General features: G+C 44.9%; 1 protein-coding gene across 1 annotated transcript in view; it reads right to left on the bottom strand.

Annotated features, from left to right (window-relative positions):
* The window catches only part of OXLD1 (oxidoreductase like domain containing 1), a 67,643-nt gene that overhangs the window by 21,312 nt on the left and 26,858 nt on the right, over positions 1-19,473 (bottom strand). Inside the window, exon 2 of the mRNA XM_069655138.1 lies at positions 1,761-1,976. Within this exon, the coding sequence (XP_069511239.1) occupies positions 1,761-1,976 (216 nt within the window). The remainder of the gene's footprint in view (positions 1-1,760; positions 1,977-19,473) is intronic.

The raw sequence follows: 19,473 nt of genomic DNA, 5'->3' as shown, positions 1-19,473 counted from the left end.
ATCCAAGAATAGATTATGCTCCTCAATGGCAGCCAGTGCCATCTCACCACCATCCTGACAATATTTAATCAGATCCTCGGCATACTGGACTCAAACACAGTTGTGGCAGGCGCTCATTCAGCAGTACCAGGAGAAATTGATGGTGGCTTAAAGAATGATTCATAATTTCGTGGTTCGTCCACCTTTGATGAGCTAGACTCATGTTTGTTTTCTGAATCAGTTCTAGATTTGTGGCTGTAGCCCTTAACAACTCCATTCTTCGACTCTGTGCAGAAGTCTGAAACCAGGCATGTGGTGTTAATATAATTTCCAGCTGTTACAAACGCGGAGAAAGATAGGCAAATATTCAATGGTCTGTAAATCCAGAAATATTTCAAGGTTCTCAGGTTTTCCACCACACTGTGGTTAAGTAAGGTTGGGAAACAAGTGGGTTATAGTGATCTGAAAGGGGCCGTCCTGGGGCAGGACTTTAGGTTTTTCCTGCAAAATACTTATTGGCAAAAATCATGTCATTCTACTTATTAGAATGGAAGGAAGTTCCAGATAGGAGAGTTTCACCAGATTTCTGGCTGTGGCACAGGCAAAGGATTGATGGAAAGGAGACAAGAAGTGATTAGATTATTTTCAAACAACAGCAGGATTCTATTCCATAATGACTAAGTATTGGAAAAACTACAGAAACAGCAAAAAGGTTTCAGCTTTTAAACATTAGAAAGACACATTTCAAAGAAATACTGTCACAGTCCTCCCAGAGACTACAACTTTTGACCTGGAACAGGAAAGTTCCAGCACAATCGGTTGGTGACATTCAAAAACACAAGACAAACTTGGTGAAACATCATGGGTGTTATCATTTACCAAAAGAATCAGCTAGAAACAATCTTAATTGGTGTTACGAGACCAAAAAATAAAGAATTTAAAAAAAGAAAACCACTATGCTGTCAGTGCATTCATCTGAAAAGTGCCCAATTCAATTAATTTGTAGCGTGGTTCACTTTGTATTAGGAACATGCTTCATTTGGATGTTGGTAGCTTTTCATTGGTATTTTTTGTTTTACCTTTGGACTGACTGTACCCAATTGTTGGCATTCCGGAAGTTAGTAGACTTTACGTTTCTATAGGTCAGATTGTTAACGTATTGTGAAAAACATGGTTCTTTCCCCACTGATATTGATGCGTGTCACAACTGTTGAACTCTTTAAAATCTCATTTAAAAAAAAATCTTAGATACATCTCTTTCAATTGCCACCTTGAGAAATGTAATACTCTACTGGCTTTACGCCAGCCAATTATCTCCCAACGTGCATTAGGTACAACCTTTTACTCTAGTGCTCTGTCGCAGGCCAAGTGATGGAAAATCACGGAGCTTGTGCTCAGATTTGACTTAGGGCCCATGTCGTTGCCACCCCATTACTAGTCAGACCATGGGCAGGTTGCTCAGCTGAGCTTCCTTGTTCGAACATAGAAGTTAGTAAGACAAACTAAAACCAATTCCATTACTTTAAAGGTACAGAAGCTCAAACATCTGCCTTTTGCATCCTATGCATTATCTCTAGCTTCACAAATATTTTTATGTTCTCATCCATGATATGCTCCTCAATGGCGGCCAGTGCCATCTCACCACCATCCTGATAATATTTAATCAGATCCTCAGTATACTGGATCCACACACAGTTGTGGCAGGCGCTCATGCAGCAGCACGGTGGAGGAGCAATTGATGGTGGCTTAAAGAAGGATTCATAATTTCGTGGTTCGTCTACCTTTGATGAGCTAGACCCATGTTCGTTTTCGGAATCATTATTTATATATCTGTGGCCTTTGAGAACTCCATTCTTCGAGTCTGTGCAGAAGTCTGAAACCAGGCCTGTGGTGTTAATATAATTTCCAGTTGTTTTAGACGTGGAGAAAGTTAGGCAAATCTTCAGTGGTCTGTAAGTCCAGAAATATTTCAATGTTCTTTGGTTTTCCACCAAACTCTAAAAGCAAAACAGAAGAACGGTCTTGTCACATGTCATAGTTAATCAGCTGGTTTCATTTGAGTCTCATTTTATTGAGTTATTGGGCACCATTTAATCAGAGCATGACAGTCTTCTCAAATGCAGTTTTTTCCCCAGAGTGCCATTTCTTTGAAAACATCACATTAAGCACACCAATGAGCCCCAAATAAGATTAAACACATTTGTCTGTTGCGTTGCAGGTGTTTGGCTAGTGAAGTCCTAAGCAGTGTGACATGGTGTTGTGATTGCATTCAAACATTTTATCGGAATCACAGAATCTTCAAGGTTGGAGTTCTGCACAAATGGAGTTGCAAACAGCTTCTACTTACGCAGTCACGCGCCGTGAAGTTTAAGAGGGCTCAGTGATTTTTACTATTTGAGGTCAAGTGCAGTGAAGATTGCAAAACTGGCATTAGTATGGCAGGCACTCGCTGACTCTGCCTCCATTTCAGTGGTGAAAACACTGCATAAACTCTTTGGGTGAAGGCGGGTAGAGGTCTTCTCAAGCACACATTTTGTTGAACATTTAATTCCACAACACTGAACTGTTTGGTATGAAATAACACAAAAACCAAGACCAGCTTATAAAAAGATATATACCCAAGAACAGCAGAGGAATAGATTTTACATCAGACAAACTAAGGAATTCAAGGCGAGGTAACAATACATAAAAACGAATAATCGAGGCCTCAAATTATTAAATTCTCTGCTCTCTTGCTCTGATTGATCATTAATCCTTACCAAAATGCCTAATGGCTGTGCATCTTCGCCAGCACTCGGAGTTAGAGGATGTGGACCCCCTGCCTGCCAGTCCAAGTCTCATCACTTGGAAGCCGCATTCGTCCATGAAGCATGAAATCCTTGCAGATTCTCTTGAAAATACCATGTGCAGTAGGATTTACTTTTTAGATTACAAATAAACATAATTATAAAATGCGCTGTTCATTTAAAAAAAAATGTCCATCTAAAACAACTGTGGCATTTGTGCTGCGCATTAACACTGCACACCCACATTCTGGGGCAGTCTTCACTGTGGCTGAGTGTGCAACTTTCATCTGTGTGCCCTTGTTTTCCTGGTACCATGCGCCATTTTGAAGATGGCCGCCACCTTGTTCTCATCCCGATTGGCTTTTTCTTTCTTTATTTGGCCTATGGGGGAACTGGTAGGCTTTAGCTGGTCCCCTCTTCACATGCCCACATCCAAGGCCCTGTCTGGTCCTGGCTGGGCTTTGTGGGCCCCCACTTTGCAAACCCCTCATCATGCACCTGGACGTGGGGGTCCCTATCCTGGCGCTCCTGGTTCATGTGATCGCCCCCTCAGCAATCACGTAAGTGTGAACCAGTTTCTATGCTGCCTGCATCATCTTCTGAACATCAAGCCTCTCCCGACACCTTTATTAACTATCCTCTGAAGAAATTTTTCTTCTCACTTTTGTTTCAGAAAATGCAAAACCTCAACACCCACGTCTTCCTGGACTTTTACCGCACTGCTACAACCCTGTACTATCCTGCTTATATACCTGTTGACCTAAAAAAAAAGAAAATCGTATTTTAGCTGTGTGTACATCTCGATTGTCCTGCTGCTGCCTAAATTCATATTTTAGCCGTTTGCACATCTTGATTGTCCGGCTGCTGCTAAATAGCTATGTGCATACCCTGCTTCATAACAAATCCACCCTTCTGTACTCCGTCTAGTCTTGCACCTGTTCCCTCAACCTCCCCCAGTTCCCATTGTCCCTCTGTGCTGTTATTCCCCTCAGCCCTACACCTGCTAACCCCCTTTCCACGGGGTGTTCTCGGTTTTTCTGTGCATATTACCTCCCCAGCTTCCAGTGTTTTTCTCCCAGTCTTGTGCCATGACTCTCCTCCGCCCCCTCCCCACCCACTCCTCTCCCCGTGCCTCTGTGGCCTCAGCCTGGTTAAGAGTACCTCACTCTCTGCAGTTTGCTATGGAACACTCTCTCTCTCCTATCTTCTCAAACTGCTTCTCGATCTCTTATGATTCACCCCTTACTAAGTCCAACAGGAAGACACTCAAGAAGGACATACTGGGCTCTAACCCAGGCGTTCCGATTGCAGACACCTTCATCACTGCCTCTGCCAGAGACTCTCACCGACATGCTCGGTCGTTCCCTCACCCGACTTATGGACTCTCCAAATGATTGCTCTTCTCTCTCCTCTCTCCTTTCTATTCCTCACCCATCAATGGTGGCACCCTCTGGGAGGTCCTTCTTGCCCTCTCCACCTCAAGTGTCGACATCAATGTCTACCGCAATGGTACCATCATGGTACAGGGTCCTCAACCCAACCTCTTTGATAGGATGTGCCCCCGCCTTATCAACCTCCCTCTGCACCAGCTCCTTCGGCAGCCCTGGATCCCTTGCCAACTGTGCCCACCTTGGCTCCCTTGCCACCTTCTAACCACCCTTCTACCCTCACCACGGCCTCCTTCCCACCCACCCCACGCATTTACAACCCCATAAGGCTCCTCCTCTTGGGTGCACAAGCCACCCACTAACACCGTATCTGGTGTTCCCTTGCCCCGTGTGGCCCCTCCCACACTGGCTCCCTTCTCAACCATTACGGCCCTGGCTCCTCTGCCCCTCTACCTCTGTCCCGCAGGCACTCTTGTTACTTATGGGGGGGAAGGGGAGACCACTGTCCCCTGCTCCCCCCCGTAAGTCTTTAACTAATGGCAACCTGCGAAACATTCCCACGCTTAACACTAGCTCAGCTGTCAAACACTCCTCTGACATCTGCAACCTCCTTGAACGCTTGGATCTTGATGTTCTTGCCCTCACTGAAACCTGGTTCAAGGATAGATCTGTCATGAGTTTTGACAAACTTCTCCCAGAAGGCTACAAGATACTCTCTCTTCCTAGACCAAACAGACCAGGTGTGGGGAGTAGCATTGATCTTCCCTGAGAGGATCCCTGTGCCCGTCATTCCCACTCAGGCCTACTCATTCTTTGAGTGCCTGGTCTGCATGCTCTCCCTCTCTCCTAGCTCTTCACTACGGCTGGCTAACTTCTATCTGCCACCAGGTCAGCCTTCCCTCTTCCTTTCGGAATGGGCTGACCAGGCCTCCTCTATTCATTCCTCCTCTTACTGGGTGAACTCAACATCCATCCTGACTCACCCGATTTTTCAAGACCCTTCTGCAACCTTTGCAATTCTCTCTGTCTCTCTCTCTTTTTTCTCTCTCTCTCCCTCTTACCCTCTGCCCCAACGTACAGAGCTGGCCACACCTTGGATGCCCTCATCTCAACTGACATTCCTCTATCTATCCCTCTCACTACTTCTTTCTCCTGGACTGATCACTCTCTCCCCTCTTCTCACTTGAAGCCATCCTCTCTTGCATCAGTAAGCCCAACACAGCCTCCTGTCTACAAGGCAATCTGACCCATGAAAAGAGTCTAAATAGCTGCCTTTGCATCCACCTACTCTGCTCCTTCCCCTCCTGCGGCTGACTCCCAACCCGACGCAGCCCTCTCAAACTTTAACCTCTCTGTTTCCAACACTCTTGATATTCTTGCCCCTGCCATGAGGGTACGGCTGAAGCCTACCAAAAAGCGAAACTCTTGGTACGACTATGAACTGAATGGCCTCAAATGCAAGTGCAGGGCAGCCAAACGGAAATGGGATTCCTTTGGCGCACGCTACCCACTCCAAAGACAGTATAGACTCTGCATCTGCTCCAAGAAAAAGAGTCTTTATTCAAGCTCGAATCTCAGCGGCATCCAATAACACGGCCAAACTTTTCAAACTCTGCAAAGAATTAGCCAACACTGCAGCCTCCTCCACCATTGCATCCACCCAGGCCCTTTGCTCAGCCCTGGCTGCACACTCGAACTCAAAAACAAATGGCGCCCGAATAGGAACCCTTCCAAGGATGATCGAGGATGTTATTTGGACCGGAGCATCAGGGATCCTTGCCAAGTGGAGCAAATTTCCTTGCAGTTGCTATTCCTGATCCGTGATCATCTCCAGCGAGGGTTTTGAACAGTTGCAGAGGTGATGCTGTTTTGCATCTTTTGAATGACGATCACCAGGCACGGAAATTGAATTTTTGTTTGATGGGAGATAGGGTTGCCTTTCTCCCAATGGGTTAGAGAATTAAATAATAATGACCCTGTACCTTAGTGATCTAAGAGCAATACAGGGGAGATTGAGGAGTATGTTGGACAATTGGGATGTGGTCCCACAGGCAGTACACAAGTTAGTTCAAGTGAATGAGAAGATAGGGGTCGCCCAAGAAAAACAGCAGTTACAAAGCGCATAACCATCTTTGATAGATCCCGTGTCACAAAAATGCTCCATTATTCCAGTTATTGCCGTGTCAGGGCAACAGAGTTTCTATAGGGTTTGCGTGTACACCAGAAATATGCCCTGCGTCTCAGCCAGTACCCATTACTGTTGGCCCCTTTACAGATAAATGCCACTAGCTAACATCCAATTGGGGAGAGAATCTATTGGGATTGGAAATGTTGAAATAATTATACACAATGATTCATTGCAGCACTGATGGTGTATACTTCGCAGCAGCAATACATTTCTTCACAGTATTTAGCATTTCCTTCTGATCTGGTGAGTAAAGGTGTAATTAAGGAAATATATGAAAGCACTTGTGACAGCAGCATTTTACCGTTTTGCAATCGACCATGATTTCTGCTCAAGGAACATACTTTTCTGTAATTGATGCATTTACTTTTACTAGAATACCACAAGGATCTACTGAGGAGTCCTACTGTAAATGCTACTACTCTAAGGAACAGGTTGATACATTACAGTTACCACAATACTGCACATTGTTACTTGGTGCAGCAGACTCCTGGGAAGTATGTTCTCATCGGGACCCCTGGTCCCACCTTCTCTCTGGCTCGCCTCCCTTGGCCCTGCGCCTCCACCTACCAACGAAGCAATAAACCTGGGGGTCATCTTTGACTCCACTCTCTCCTTCTCGTCTCACATCACGGACATCTCTAAAAAGTCCCACTACCAAATGCACCTTCTCAGAGGTATTCTACCCTTTCTCACCTTCCCCCAGAGGCTCACAGTCTCCAGAGCCCTGGTCGTCTCTAGGATGGACTACTGCAAGAGTCTCTTTCTAAATCTGCCCTCTATCCTCTTCAACTCATCCAGAACAGGACCACAAAACTTAATTCTTGGCCTCAAGCCCAGGGACCGCATCTCTGCAGCACTGAAATCCCTTCACTGGCTCCCTGTGGCTGCAAGGATTATGTGTTCAAGACCCTTTGCATTGTCCACAAGGCTTTCAGGGGCCTGGGACCACTCTATTTGCAACGCTAGCTTCTTAAATACTCGCCTTCCCGAGCCGTCAGCGCATCTTCCTCCAACGCTCTGCGGGTTAGCTGCTTCTCCGAGAAGAGACTTGAGGGGAGATCTTTATACTCTGCGGGTGCCTCCCTCTGAAACAGCCTCCCTGCCTCTCTCTGTCTTGAGCCGGATTTCCTTAAATTCTGGAGTCTGCTGTTCAGACTAAAATTCATATTATCCTTGAATATATCATTGGGTTTAACCCTTGGATTTGGAAGGAAAACTTTATCAGTTTGGGTTGCGTTCTCCAATTTGTACTCCAGTGATGGTAGGAACATTGAAAATGCCCTCGGTACAGGTACCAATAGCCACTAAACGAGTATCCATGAAACAATATCGAAATCCCTGGGGGAGGGGGACCAGAAGGAAATTGTGGACACCATTGAAGGGTATGCTGAAGCCAGTGTATTACGCCCCGTTAACCACGGCTTGGAACAACCTGATCTGGCCTGTCAACAAGCCGGACAGAAGTTGCCTTATGACTGTAACATATTGCAAGTTCAATAAATACACACATCCGTTAATACCTGCAGTCCCTGATGCAGTGACTTTGATTGAAAATGTACAAAGGTTTGAGGGAACTTGGTATGCAGTGTTAGATTTGGCTAATGCTGTACCAATTGCTGATGAATACCAGGAGCAGTTTGCATTTTCCTTGAATGGGAGGCAGTATACGTTCCAACGCCTGCCGTTGAGATACATGCATAGTCTGACAATCTGTCACCGACTGGTGGCAGAACATCTGGATAAAGTTCCATGCAAATTGTGCATTATATTGATGACATTCTGATACAAGGAAAAGATGAGAATAGTGAGGGAGTGCACATGGATCTCATCAGGGAAGGACTACGGAAGGAATGGATGGAAATAAATGAGGCCAAAACCCAAGGTCCGGCAGAGACTGTGATCTTTCTGGGAATTCAGCGGCATAACGGGCATCGTGAAATGGTGCCAAAAGCTAAGCAAAAGATCCTTGAGTTTCCCACTCGGAGAACAAAGAAACAAGCTCAGTAGTTTATTGGGCTGTTTGGATTTTGGAAACAACATATATCACATTTGGGACAGATCCTGGCGCCCCTTTACAAAGTGACACGCAAGAAATTTGATTTTGATTGGGGTGAAGAGTAATATAGAGCTTTCCAACTAGCCAAAGACACCATACAGAAGGTGCTTGATTTATGGCCATTGATGACGGGAAAGTGGAACTGAATGCATCTGTACAGGATACCTATGCGAACTGGAGTTTGTGGCAAAAACAAGACAGAAGCGGGTGCCCTCAGGATTGTGGAGTAGGAAGTTGCCTGATGCTGTTGACAGATATACGCCTTTAAAGAAACAATTGTCACCATGCTATTGGGCATTTGTGTATACAGAAAAGATGACAGTGGGTCACGATGTATTAATCCGACCAGAAATACTGATTATGAAGTGGGTACTGAGCTCCCCTAAAAACATCGACTAGGGCATGCACAAGAAGCTAGTATCATCAAATGGAAATGGTACATTTGAAGATTGTACCAAAACAGGAAAGGGTGGAGTGGCGAAATTACATGAGCAGGTGGCGGGGGTTCCATTAATGGATCTAGAGTCCGAGGAGAGTAGGAACACCGATGAATCTCCAGTGAAATGGGGAATTCCCTATGGTGAATTAACGAGTGAGCAAGTTGAACATGCCTGGTTTACTGATGGTACAGCTAAATATGTGGGAACTGAGCGACACTGGAAATCAGTTCCATATAATCCCAAAACAAAAAAGGTGTTAACCACTTCTGGCAAGGGAAGAGTAGCCAATTTACTGAATTGTATGCCATCAGGCTTTAAAGCAAGAGTCAACTGGAGGTTGTTACATCTATACAGACTCATGGACCGTTGCAAATGGGTTGGTTGTGTGGCTGCTGACTTGGCAAAAGAATGGATGGAAAATTCATGCCACAGAAGTGTGGGGAAAAAAACTGTGGCAAGACATAGCTGAAATACTAATGCACACTGAGGTAACTGTTTATCATGTAGACGCTCATTGTGCAACAGATTCAGTAGAATAGTGGTTCAATTCTGTTGCAGACGGACATGCCAAGATTTCGGTCATGGACACAAGGGCTGAGGACGATGATTTGGAGGGGACTGCAAAATTGGCCCACCAGAAGAGTGGGCATCTCTGAGAAAAGGCTACTACCAGGTGGGCGCAAGACAGGGGGATTAGCCTTCCATTAGCAATTGTGAAAACAGTGATTTTACAATGTCCTGTATGTCAACATCAGAAACAAAGATCTATTCCACACAATTCATGGTACAATGAAAGTGGGAAAAAAATCAACCTGGACAAATTTGCCAGATCAACTATATTAGTCCCCTGCCAATTAGTCGAGGATGCTAATATGTGTGCACTATTGTGGACATGTATACTGGTTATCTGATGGTGTTGCCATGAAAGAGAGCCACGCAATTGAATACGATAAAATAGTTAGATCCAGTGGCTGTGTAATATGGAGTTCCCTTACAGATTCAAAGTGACAATGGATCACATTCCAAGGGGAAATTGGCGCTAAATTATTGTCAGGAAAAAAGGTATTGAATGGATCTTCCATATCCCATATCACCCTGAGGCTTTGGGGCTGAGTGAGAGAACAAATTGATTGTTGAAAGAACAGCTGGGTAAAACTGGTGATGGCACCCTGTAAGGGTGTCGTATGTTTGATGTGGTTCAGATGATTAATAACTGTCCCATTGCAAATGGAGAGACTTCATTAATGCGCTGGTTAACACCAACCTTACATGCACAACCAAATAGAGCTATGGAAATTTTGTTGTACTGGGAAATGTCTCCTGGGGCATTGGCTCCTTATCAAGCCACCCCTGAATCTGCTGGGGTGGATTTGCATGCAAAGGAAGAGATCTGACTTGAGCCCAGGGGCATTATTGTGACTGAGACAGGAATTGGGGTGCAAATTCCGCCTAACCATATTGGATTAATTGCCCCTAGATCTAGACTAGTCCTGAGAGGTATTCAGGTGTTGGGCGAGATTGTGGATGCAGATTATCAAGGAGAAATCAAGGTAATTCTCATGAATAGTGGAGAAAATATGTTGCATGTCCATAAGGGAGATAAGGTGGCACAGCTGATATTGGTACCTGTGAAATTATCCATGGTGAAAAAAGGGGAGCTGCCCAAGGTAGTGACAACTCGTGGGAACAAGGGTTTTGGCTCATCAGATACAATGGTTCCAGGTGCTAAGGTATGGGTGGAGGAGCCCAACGGTCCGCCTGTCCCGGCGGAAGTAATAGCATCAGGAGAGGATCAGGTGTTTCTTGTGATGGAACCTGGAAAAAAGGAATTGACTAATTATCTCTCTGACAAATGTTATTTACGCGAGTGATGTACTGCACTGATATTTTTCAGATCCTGAGCATGCTGGTTGTCTGTGTAGATCGAGGTGGAGTGTATTCGGGAGTGTCCGGGGTCATGCTGGAAGAGGTGGCAAATATCTCCATTCTACAGATGGAGTCGGGAATCTGGATGAGGACCGATATATCTGCAACCACCGTTGCACCGGAAGACACGTCCATTGTAGTGGATCGCTGTGCTTTGTGGAAATGAGGGTGTAAGCGTAATGCCTCGCCACCTCCTGCTATTTCGATGTCCTTTGGGCGACAGGGCTTTTCAGCCATTTTCGGGCAACCTGAGAATACATGCGCTTACCTGGCATGACGAGTTTTAAACATTTCACATTTCTGTTTGGTAGATGTACACGATTCTGCAAATTTGATCTCCACCTGCCTTGTGGCTATACCAATGCCTACCCCGGTATTGCGACACATGTTCTGGGTATTGCATGAGGATTCGCTGGTTGAGGATTCCGATGTAAAGAGTTCTTTTTCCATATACGAGTATTGTACGTTTGGGCAGACACAGACCGCAAATGGAAGAACATGACTGGTATCATCATTCACGATGTTGCTCCTGCTGATGTTTGTTATCACATGACTTGCAATCAGAATTTTATTGGTAAATGTCAACAATTGGATTTGGACAAAAGCGAGGAAAGGACCAGTTTCGAGCAGCGTCTACGTACGCGATCTATAAGTGTTTGTTTTGATGTATAAAATCATGTACAATTCTAGTTTTTTAACAGCTAGTCACCTGAACTATGTGAAACTTCCTACAGGCTGGTTGTTTTCCTGTGGGAACTACACCTATTCATATATCCCTGCTAATATTTTGGGTGGCCTCTGTGCTTTAACACCTCTTTGTTTAATGATGTTTCCCTTGCAGTCTGCTGTTCGGCAGTCTACGCGAGCCATTCGTTATACCGCCCTATCACCTGATTGTAATTCTTATGCATATTTATTGTCTGAAGCTGAAGTGTTGGTGTTAGCCATTTCGTTAGTGGGGATTTGGGGTCTGGCAGCTGGGGCATATAAAAGTAGGATCAAACTTGCTTGCTTGATAGTGAAAGGGCTTAATGAGACTTTGCAGGCTTCAGCAGAATTGTTGTTAGACAATAGACATTTTAGAAAGGCTATTTTGCAGAATAGGGCTGCCATTGATAGATTGTTGTTAAAAGCATAATTTAGGCTGTGATGCAGTGGAAGGAATGTGTTGTTTTAATTTGGAGGATCACTCATGTTCCATTGAGAAACATATCGGTGTGTTAAAAGACCTTATTGCCCAAGTCACTCAAGATCAGGATGGGAGTTGGTGGGGTCAGTTATTTTCATGAATTCCCGAAGCATTGCGTTCTCTTTTTATTTGGGTTATCAGGGTTTTAGTTATTTTGGTCTGTTTTGTTTCCTGTATTCCAAATGTGCGGAAGATGTTTCGTAAGTTTCAGGAACCATCTTTTCGCCCATTGGGTTATGGTGATTGACTGTCCAAGGGGTGGAGTGTAGTGCATGTGCGAAAAATGAGCAAAAAAAACATGGCGCCGTGGCGTGCCCGTTTTGGACACTCACTTCCAATACCGCAATGAAAGACTGTTTTCGTGGGCCCAGTAAGTAGACGTGTATTTCTGCAGCGGAGGCAGGTCATATAATGATGTCAGTTGAGCTAACTGTGGAGAATAGTTGTTGTATTGTCCGCTGAAGGTCGAGCCAGAAAGGGAGTCGGAGCATTCTGCAGCTGCAGTGATAAGGGGCCTGAGAAAGAAGGCAAGGAAGAGAAGCTGGGTTTTTCCACTTCTAGTTGGAATTTTCCACTCATGGCTCCTCATGCTTTTTGTCTGCTCTTTGGCCTACGGCACTCGGGTAACCTAGAGGGGCGGAGATTCCCCCATAAAAAGGAGAGGTATTCCTCTTGGGAAGACAGATAGAACTGGAGCCCCGAGTAATCCAGTCTTGCTGAGAGGGAGGACGATTTGCTCCAGACCCAGTCAGTACGTGGGGATATCTCTGCCTACCTGCTCTGGGACTAAGCAGTGTTGTGGTGGCCGAGATGAAGGTGTCTTCTGCAACCATTATAATGGTGATGCTCTTTTTCTATGTTTATGTATAATTCACTATATGTTATGTGTGAATGAAGGTCCTGCATCAAGCCATTTTATATTCATATAATTAGTGGTTTATGTGTGATTCATTTGCCTATCTGACTCCAATAACTTGTCTTGTCAGGGGTGTAGGGGGGTGTAATTCTGAGCTCCCTACATGTGGCCAAGAAAAAGCAAGACAGAGGGACAGTTAGCTTTCTCCGTGTCTTTTGAATGGGTGCACTGTCGTTTTTTTAGGTCTATGAAATACAATACAGGTAAGGGTTTCCTGTCCATTGTTTGTGTGAATTATAATTAGAGCCTAGGGGAGATACCATCAGCTCAAATCTGGCCCTTTTTGTAATAGTTGTCTTGAGATTGAAGCCATTACCACACTCGAGAGAAAGCTTTGTAAAAATACAGCAAAAATGGATTGTGGTGGACCCAACTTCATAGACGGCTGCAAGAATGTTTTTGTTGATGCAACCCTGAGATTGTACCTGGGTTCTCTCCCCATAAAAGCAAATTGTCTGCTCCGTAACCTTGTAACAAAGGCCAGAAGCAGAGGAATATGCCCAGCTAAAGACAAAGCATGACATGGCCTTGCCAGAACCTGTAACCTGCCAAGGTACTTTCTGATGATGGAACTCTATCTCGGTACTGGCTTTACCAGGCATCTCGTTACCACAGAGGAACCTGGAAGGTTGCTCTCTTTGTCCAACCCTGGCAGGGAAACCAAGTTTCAACCTTCCAAGGCCCTCAAGAAGCCCCGATAGATGTTCCTGCACAGCCAAAACATAAAGAATTAAAGGACACTTGCATCCAACAGCATCCGAGACCTCTAGCTTCTACTACACATGAAACTACTGTTAGAGCCCACTAGAAAACTAAAGTGAATGTCAGCATTCAGCTGAGGATTGGATCTCCAACTTGAAATGTTGGCAGTTGCACTGCACCACATCTCCAGCAGTTCTGCTCTTCTCCTTCCTGGCAGCCCATCATCTTCAGTGGCTACACCAGAACTCCATGTGGTGCACCTAAACACAGGAACCACCTTAGACTTTCTGCGTGGCATTCTATAAGAAGCATCTTTCCCAAAAACTCCTACCAACTGCGGGCATTGTGAAATACTCTACCTTAGATGGTTATTGAACATTATTTACCTGTAACTAGAACAAGCATTCGTACTTACCCGTTACGTGATACAAAGCATATTTTCAGAGACTTTCTTGTGGACAAGTTTTTATTACAGTATTATAATGAATATTATGTTACCGTGTATTCTTGTCTCCATCGCTCTTCCCTTATGACCTATGTTTAGGGTTAGTAGATGGGGCTGGGGAGACAGGGGTCTGTGTGCCACTACTGGCCTTGAGGGGTTGCTCAGTAGACACTCAACCAGATACAATGGGACACACGAGTAAGTCAACAATCATGGGGTTGTGCTGTCTCCACTAAACAGAAATGTAGCAATGGTCTTGTATGAGAAGAACCGCCATGCACTACCCTCTGAAAGATTACAAGCTCACAAGAATACTTAAGGAACAGAAAAGTGCCAGAATCACTGATCAGCAGCCACAAATAAGGAAAGTGGCAGATACAGCAGTAGAGGGAGCGGCAAGATACAAATGCACCCCTTGATTCCACTCCAGGGAATCGCACTGGCGTGGCACAATGCAGGACCTTTAAATGAGAATTTGGACAGTCAACCCCAGCCCTAGACAAAGCCAGATGTGGGTGTTGAAAGGTGGAGAGCAGTGGTAATATGAGGTGAGGAGGAAGGAAGAATGAGGAAAGGAGAAGAGAGCAAGCAGGGAGGAGGTGAAAACAGGCCTAGAGGAGTGAGCAGGAGAGGGCTGAGAATATGGCAAGTAGAGAACAATGCGGCCCAGAGAGGGAAGAAGACAGAAAATGGTGGAAATGGAGAGGTGCAGAAAGACATGGAGAGGAAATTAAAGAGTGGTAGAGAAGGGAGAGGCATAAGAAGGGGGGAGAAGCAGAGAGAAAGAGGACAGAAGGGTGAAGGAGAAGAGCCACTCACAGAGAAACAGATTAAGATAGTTGGGTTGCCATAGAAGTGGCAGTGACAGAAGTGGGAGGAGACAAAACCTGGAGGGGAGATGGCCCAATTGTTGTGGGGCATCAAGGGGGAGGAGCGAGGAAAGACTGAAGCAAGTGGAATAGACCAGAAAGGTGAGGGAGGCCATAGAGGCCTGGTATGGAAAGAACATTCAATCATTCAGTGCAAGCTATGGCAGAGTATCCCCAACACCCTCAAGTTAAATCCAAAAGCTCTCTTGGTCCAGACTAACCTAGGTGTGAAGAAAGCCCAGGTCCCAAAGCCTGTCTGGTCAAAGGGTTCACAAAGACCTTAGCATTTTGATCAAGCTGACAGCAATAGAATGCATCTACCAATCATGAAATTAATTCAGGGGCACTTAAAAACCCATTGATTGCGAGTGGCTTTTATTTGAAATACCAGGAGGTAGGGCGGAAGGAAAATGAGGGGCAGACCGATTACCTACATTCCTTAACCAAGCTGAAATTACTCCCTTTTGATTTCTTTGAAAAACCCTCATTCATTTAACCAGTCCAACCTCAACCCAGGTCGAGTTCATGCTATAAAATAAATGTCTTTGTACTGCATGTTTACTCCTCAAAGCTAACACAAAGCCAGGTTCAAAACTGATGTTTCTGGAGACCTTAACCTAGGTCTTCATGACCCTAAAGATGCTAACGCACTAACAATTACTAACAGTATCTCAGAGATAGGCTTTACACAACGCATCTCCCAACCCACGCACAATAAAGGTAGACTACTAGATTGGATCACTGACATCAACTGCAATATTAACATCCTGTCCAACCACCATGTGCCTGGGCCGACCATCATGCTATTCACTCCTCATTATCGGATGTAAACCTCTCCAAGTTAGACAGGCCCATGGCACCGCCTAAAATCTCACGAAATACGCGCAATATAACTGCTGAAAGATTACGCCCACTTCTCCAGCCCTTCACTAACCTGGCCATTTCAAACATCGACCCAACCTCTTTAGTGGACTCATACAAAACCGTTATTCTGAATGCCATCAAAATGATCGCTCAATTAAAAATGCGGAAAGCCAAACCGTGCTCACATTTAAACACTTGGTTCACCCCATACCTTAGAACCTTGCGCAAGAATAAAAGAGCGGCAGAAGCCCCTTGGAAAAGCCTCCCGTCAGCACGTAACAAAGAGATTTTCCTAATAGCCGCGTCCAACTACAAAACAGCAATTTGCCAAGCCAAAAGTGATTCCTACATTGATCGTATCTCAAAAACTAAATCCAACACGAAATAATGATTTGGCATCCTTAGAGAGCTTGAACCCCCCCTGTTCCACATCTATCATGCACTAAAGATTGTACATGGTGCACTAACATTCAGTCAGCACTCTCTGACCAAATGTTTTTTTTAAATGTTAAAAAAAAAGAAGATCGAGCTTCTAAAAACAAAAATAGAACTAGAGAAAAAGAAATCCAGCCTGGCCACTAACACTGCCCCTCTGGTTACTCAAACACCCCCACCTGATAAACATGATCTGTTTAAATTCACACCTCTCGCCACCAAGGATGTGGAGGATATAATCATGAGCCTGAAAGCATTAGGCGATGTCTGCCCTGCATCAATTGTTAAAGAGTCAGCAAAAGATCTTGTGCCTTTTATCATAGCCCTAACCAATGCTTCCTTTACAACTAGCACAGTACCGACAAATCTGAAGGATGCATGGGTCATGCCACTTACCAATTACAACTGTGCCCTTTCTCCTAAACATTCTGGACAGCGCTGCAGATTCAGCATAATCTGGAAAGTAAAAATCTACTAGGACGCCACCAAACAGGTTTCCGACTGAGACAGCTCTGTTAGACCTAGTAACACAAATGGAGATCATAAAAGACAAAGGCAATTTAGCATTCCTTTTACTAACTCCTGTTACTAGATCTATCAGCTGCCTTTGACTTGGTGGACCACAAAGTCTTATGTAACCACCTCTCATCCTCAGCACATTTTTCTGATGAAGCCACCACTTGGTTTCAGACCTTCTTAAACAACAGAACTACTAGAGTTTTCTCACCCTCCGCTTCTCCGCTACCCCAGTTCCTGTCACCTGTAGTTTCCCCCAAGGATCATGCACCTCACCTACACTATACAACATTTTCACAAAGCCCCTCTTCGACGATTTAGACCATTTGGGTGTCTCCCATACAAACTATGCAGACAACACCCAAATCATTATTTCCATCCCTGGTGATTACAACACAGACTCCGATCAACTAAACGGTGTCTACCAAATCATCCAAAGGTGGATGGCCAAACATGGCCTATGTCTCAATGACGACAAGACAGAGCTGCTCCTTGTAGCTACTCAAACCAGACTCAGCAGACTTGACAAACAATTCAATGCCTTCAATATTGATGGTAACAATATTACGGTCTCAAAAGATGTAAAAACTCTAGGTATCTACATCGACTCCTCCATCTCTCTGACAAGACGAAACTGCCTTAAATACTGCATACTTGCAAGCTAATCAACGCCTGTAGACCTTTTCTCATCGCATTACCCTACCCAGAGCACTAGCCCTATCCAAGATATACTACTGCAATGCGCTCTACCTCGGCACTAACCATAACAACCTAAAAAAGCTTCACCTCCTCCAAAGTAATGCACTCAGATCAGCAACCAACCAACCCAGATCTCGCCACATCTCAGAGCTAAGGCGCAGGGTACACTTGTTGTCCGTCTCCTAAAGAATCAGCCTTAAAACCCTCTCCCTTACATTCAAATGCTTACACAACCTAGCACCCAAGTATTTGTGTGATAAATTCATATGGAAATCCTCATACCGGCCCACCAGATCCTCATATTCCAACTGCCTGATCATTCCTAGGTTCAAGCTCCAAAAGGCAGGCAGCGGTATTTTCCCAGTCCTTGCAGCCAAAATGTGGAATTCCCTACCAGCAACTCTCAGAGCCGAACCTTCCTTCTATTTATTCAGAAATCAGGTAATAACCTGGCTCAAAGTGACTGATCATCTATACTGATTAATCTTACACTCTGAATGTTATACTCTGGAAACCTTCCCGTATACCTCGTTAATTGTATCACATCCTCAATATGTAATAATACTTACTTGTAACTGACTGTTATTCTTTTGTAAATTACCTACTGTATGCCTATGTAAATTACTTATGTTATACTACTGTAAGAAATGCACCCAGATGCCCAAGGGCTCGGTGAGCTATATAAATAAAATGCAATGTTTCCCAGGTACTGACTGTCGGTTTACCCCCTGGCTATGTCATAGCCATGATTTGTCAATCAAAGCTACCACTCAGCAAGGCAAGCCGTAGCCAGTTTGCCTACGTCTAGGAAGGATGCTCTTCCCGCCCTGGTAAAATGATGGGTGGGACAGCACCATCGCCTGACTACTTTTGAGGCCATCAACATCGCTACCACCTATCAAAAAGCGGGTTTCATATTAAATACAGGAGCTGGGGGTGGGGGTCACCGAAACGCCTACACTCAAGACGGCAGTTCCCCATTGGCCCACTGCAGATCAGAAGCCGAACCCCGAAACATACTATTGACTTCAACTTCTAGGCAACCACAGTGCTTAAACTGCGGGGAACAGGGCCCGCATAGCCCGTTTTCTGCCCTTGAAGAACAAAAATAGAGCGAATGTAAGTGGGAACTGTGAAAACCCAAGAATATCGGAGGAGAATATCCCCATACACTGTGGAGGTGACCATAGATTGAAGGCCCACTCAGGCTATACTTGATAGCGGTAGCCAGCATATAGCCATCACCTCTGAAGTAAGTGGCGGTAAGACTTGTCTACACCCCTCCTATACCGATCAAGTCTGTTCAAGGGGATGCAAGATCCTACCCTTCCAGAATCCTCAATTTGGTTAGAAACAATTAAAGTATTGACCGTAGGACCGTCGCAGTGCCTTCCTTGCAATCTCCTGTTCTAATGGGGTCAGACCTGCTGACCCTCAGAGACTGTCTTAGGGAGGAGGAATGGCTGAGTAAGGTGCCTGTTTTGCAAATCGAGATATAGAACCCTCTGTTACAGTAAAGAAAGACACGCCAGGATTACCGAGCGGAGAAAAGAAAATGGAATAGCAGAAAACTGACTATGTGTGCAACATACTGGATGCCGGACGGAGCAGAGACATCCTTCTGGGCAGAAAGCCAGACCGATCCAACCTTAAAAAGAGCAAGAGCACAAGCGGTTAGCCACAAGGAACCGAGTGAAGAAAACAGACCTCTGGACCCAAGTAGTTGTGGATATCAGTATATGCTGGTAGTAGTGAATTACACAAAACGCTATCCCGAAGCCTCCCCTATGAGAGGCACTTCTGCCACTCACATATGTGACCTGCTTATACATTTCTTCGCAAGAGTAGGGATACCCCAGGAGATAATCATTAATCAATGCAGCAATTTTATGTCCACCATAATGAGAAAGGTCTGTCAACAAATTAACGTTAAACAAATACAGACTTCCATTTAACACCCACAAATGGACCGCCTTGTCGAAAGGTCTAACAAGACACTAAAACAAATGCTCAAAAGGTTGACGGCACCAACCGGAACGAATTGGGACAGAGCCCTACCGTGGGTGTTATGGTTC

This window comes from Ambystoma mexicanum, chromosome 3q (genome assembly GCF_040938575.1).
Source record: "Ambystoma mexicanum isolate Mex_15411 chromosome 3q, UKY_AmexF1_1, whole genome shotgun sequence".
NCBI classification, from domain to species: Eukaryota; Metazoa; Chordata; class Amphibia; order Caudata; family Ambystomatidae; genus Ambystoma; species Ambystoma mexicanum.
The sequence above is the reverse complement of the archived record's forward strand: the minus strand, read 5'-3'. Positions and strand labels throughout refer to the sequence as shown.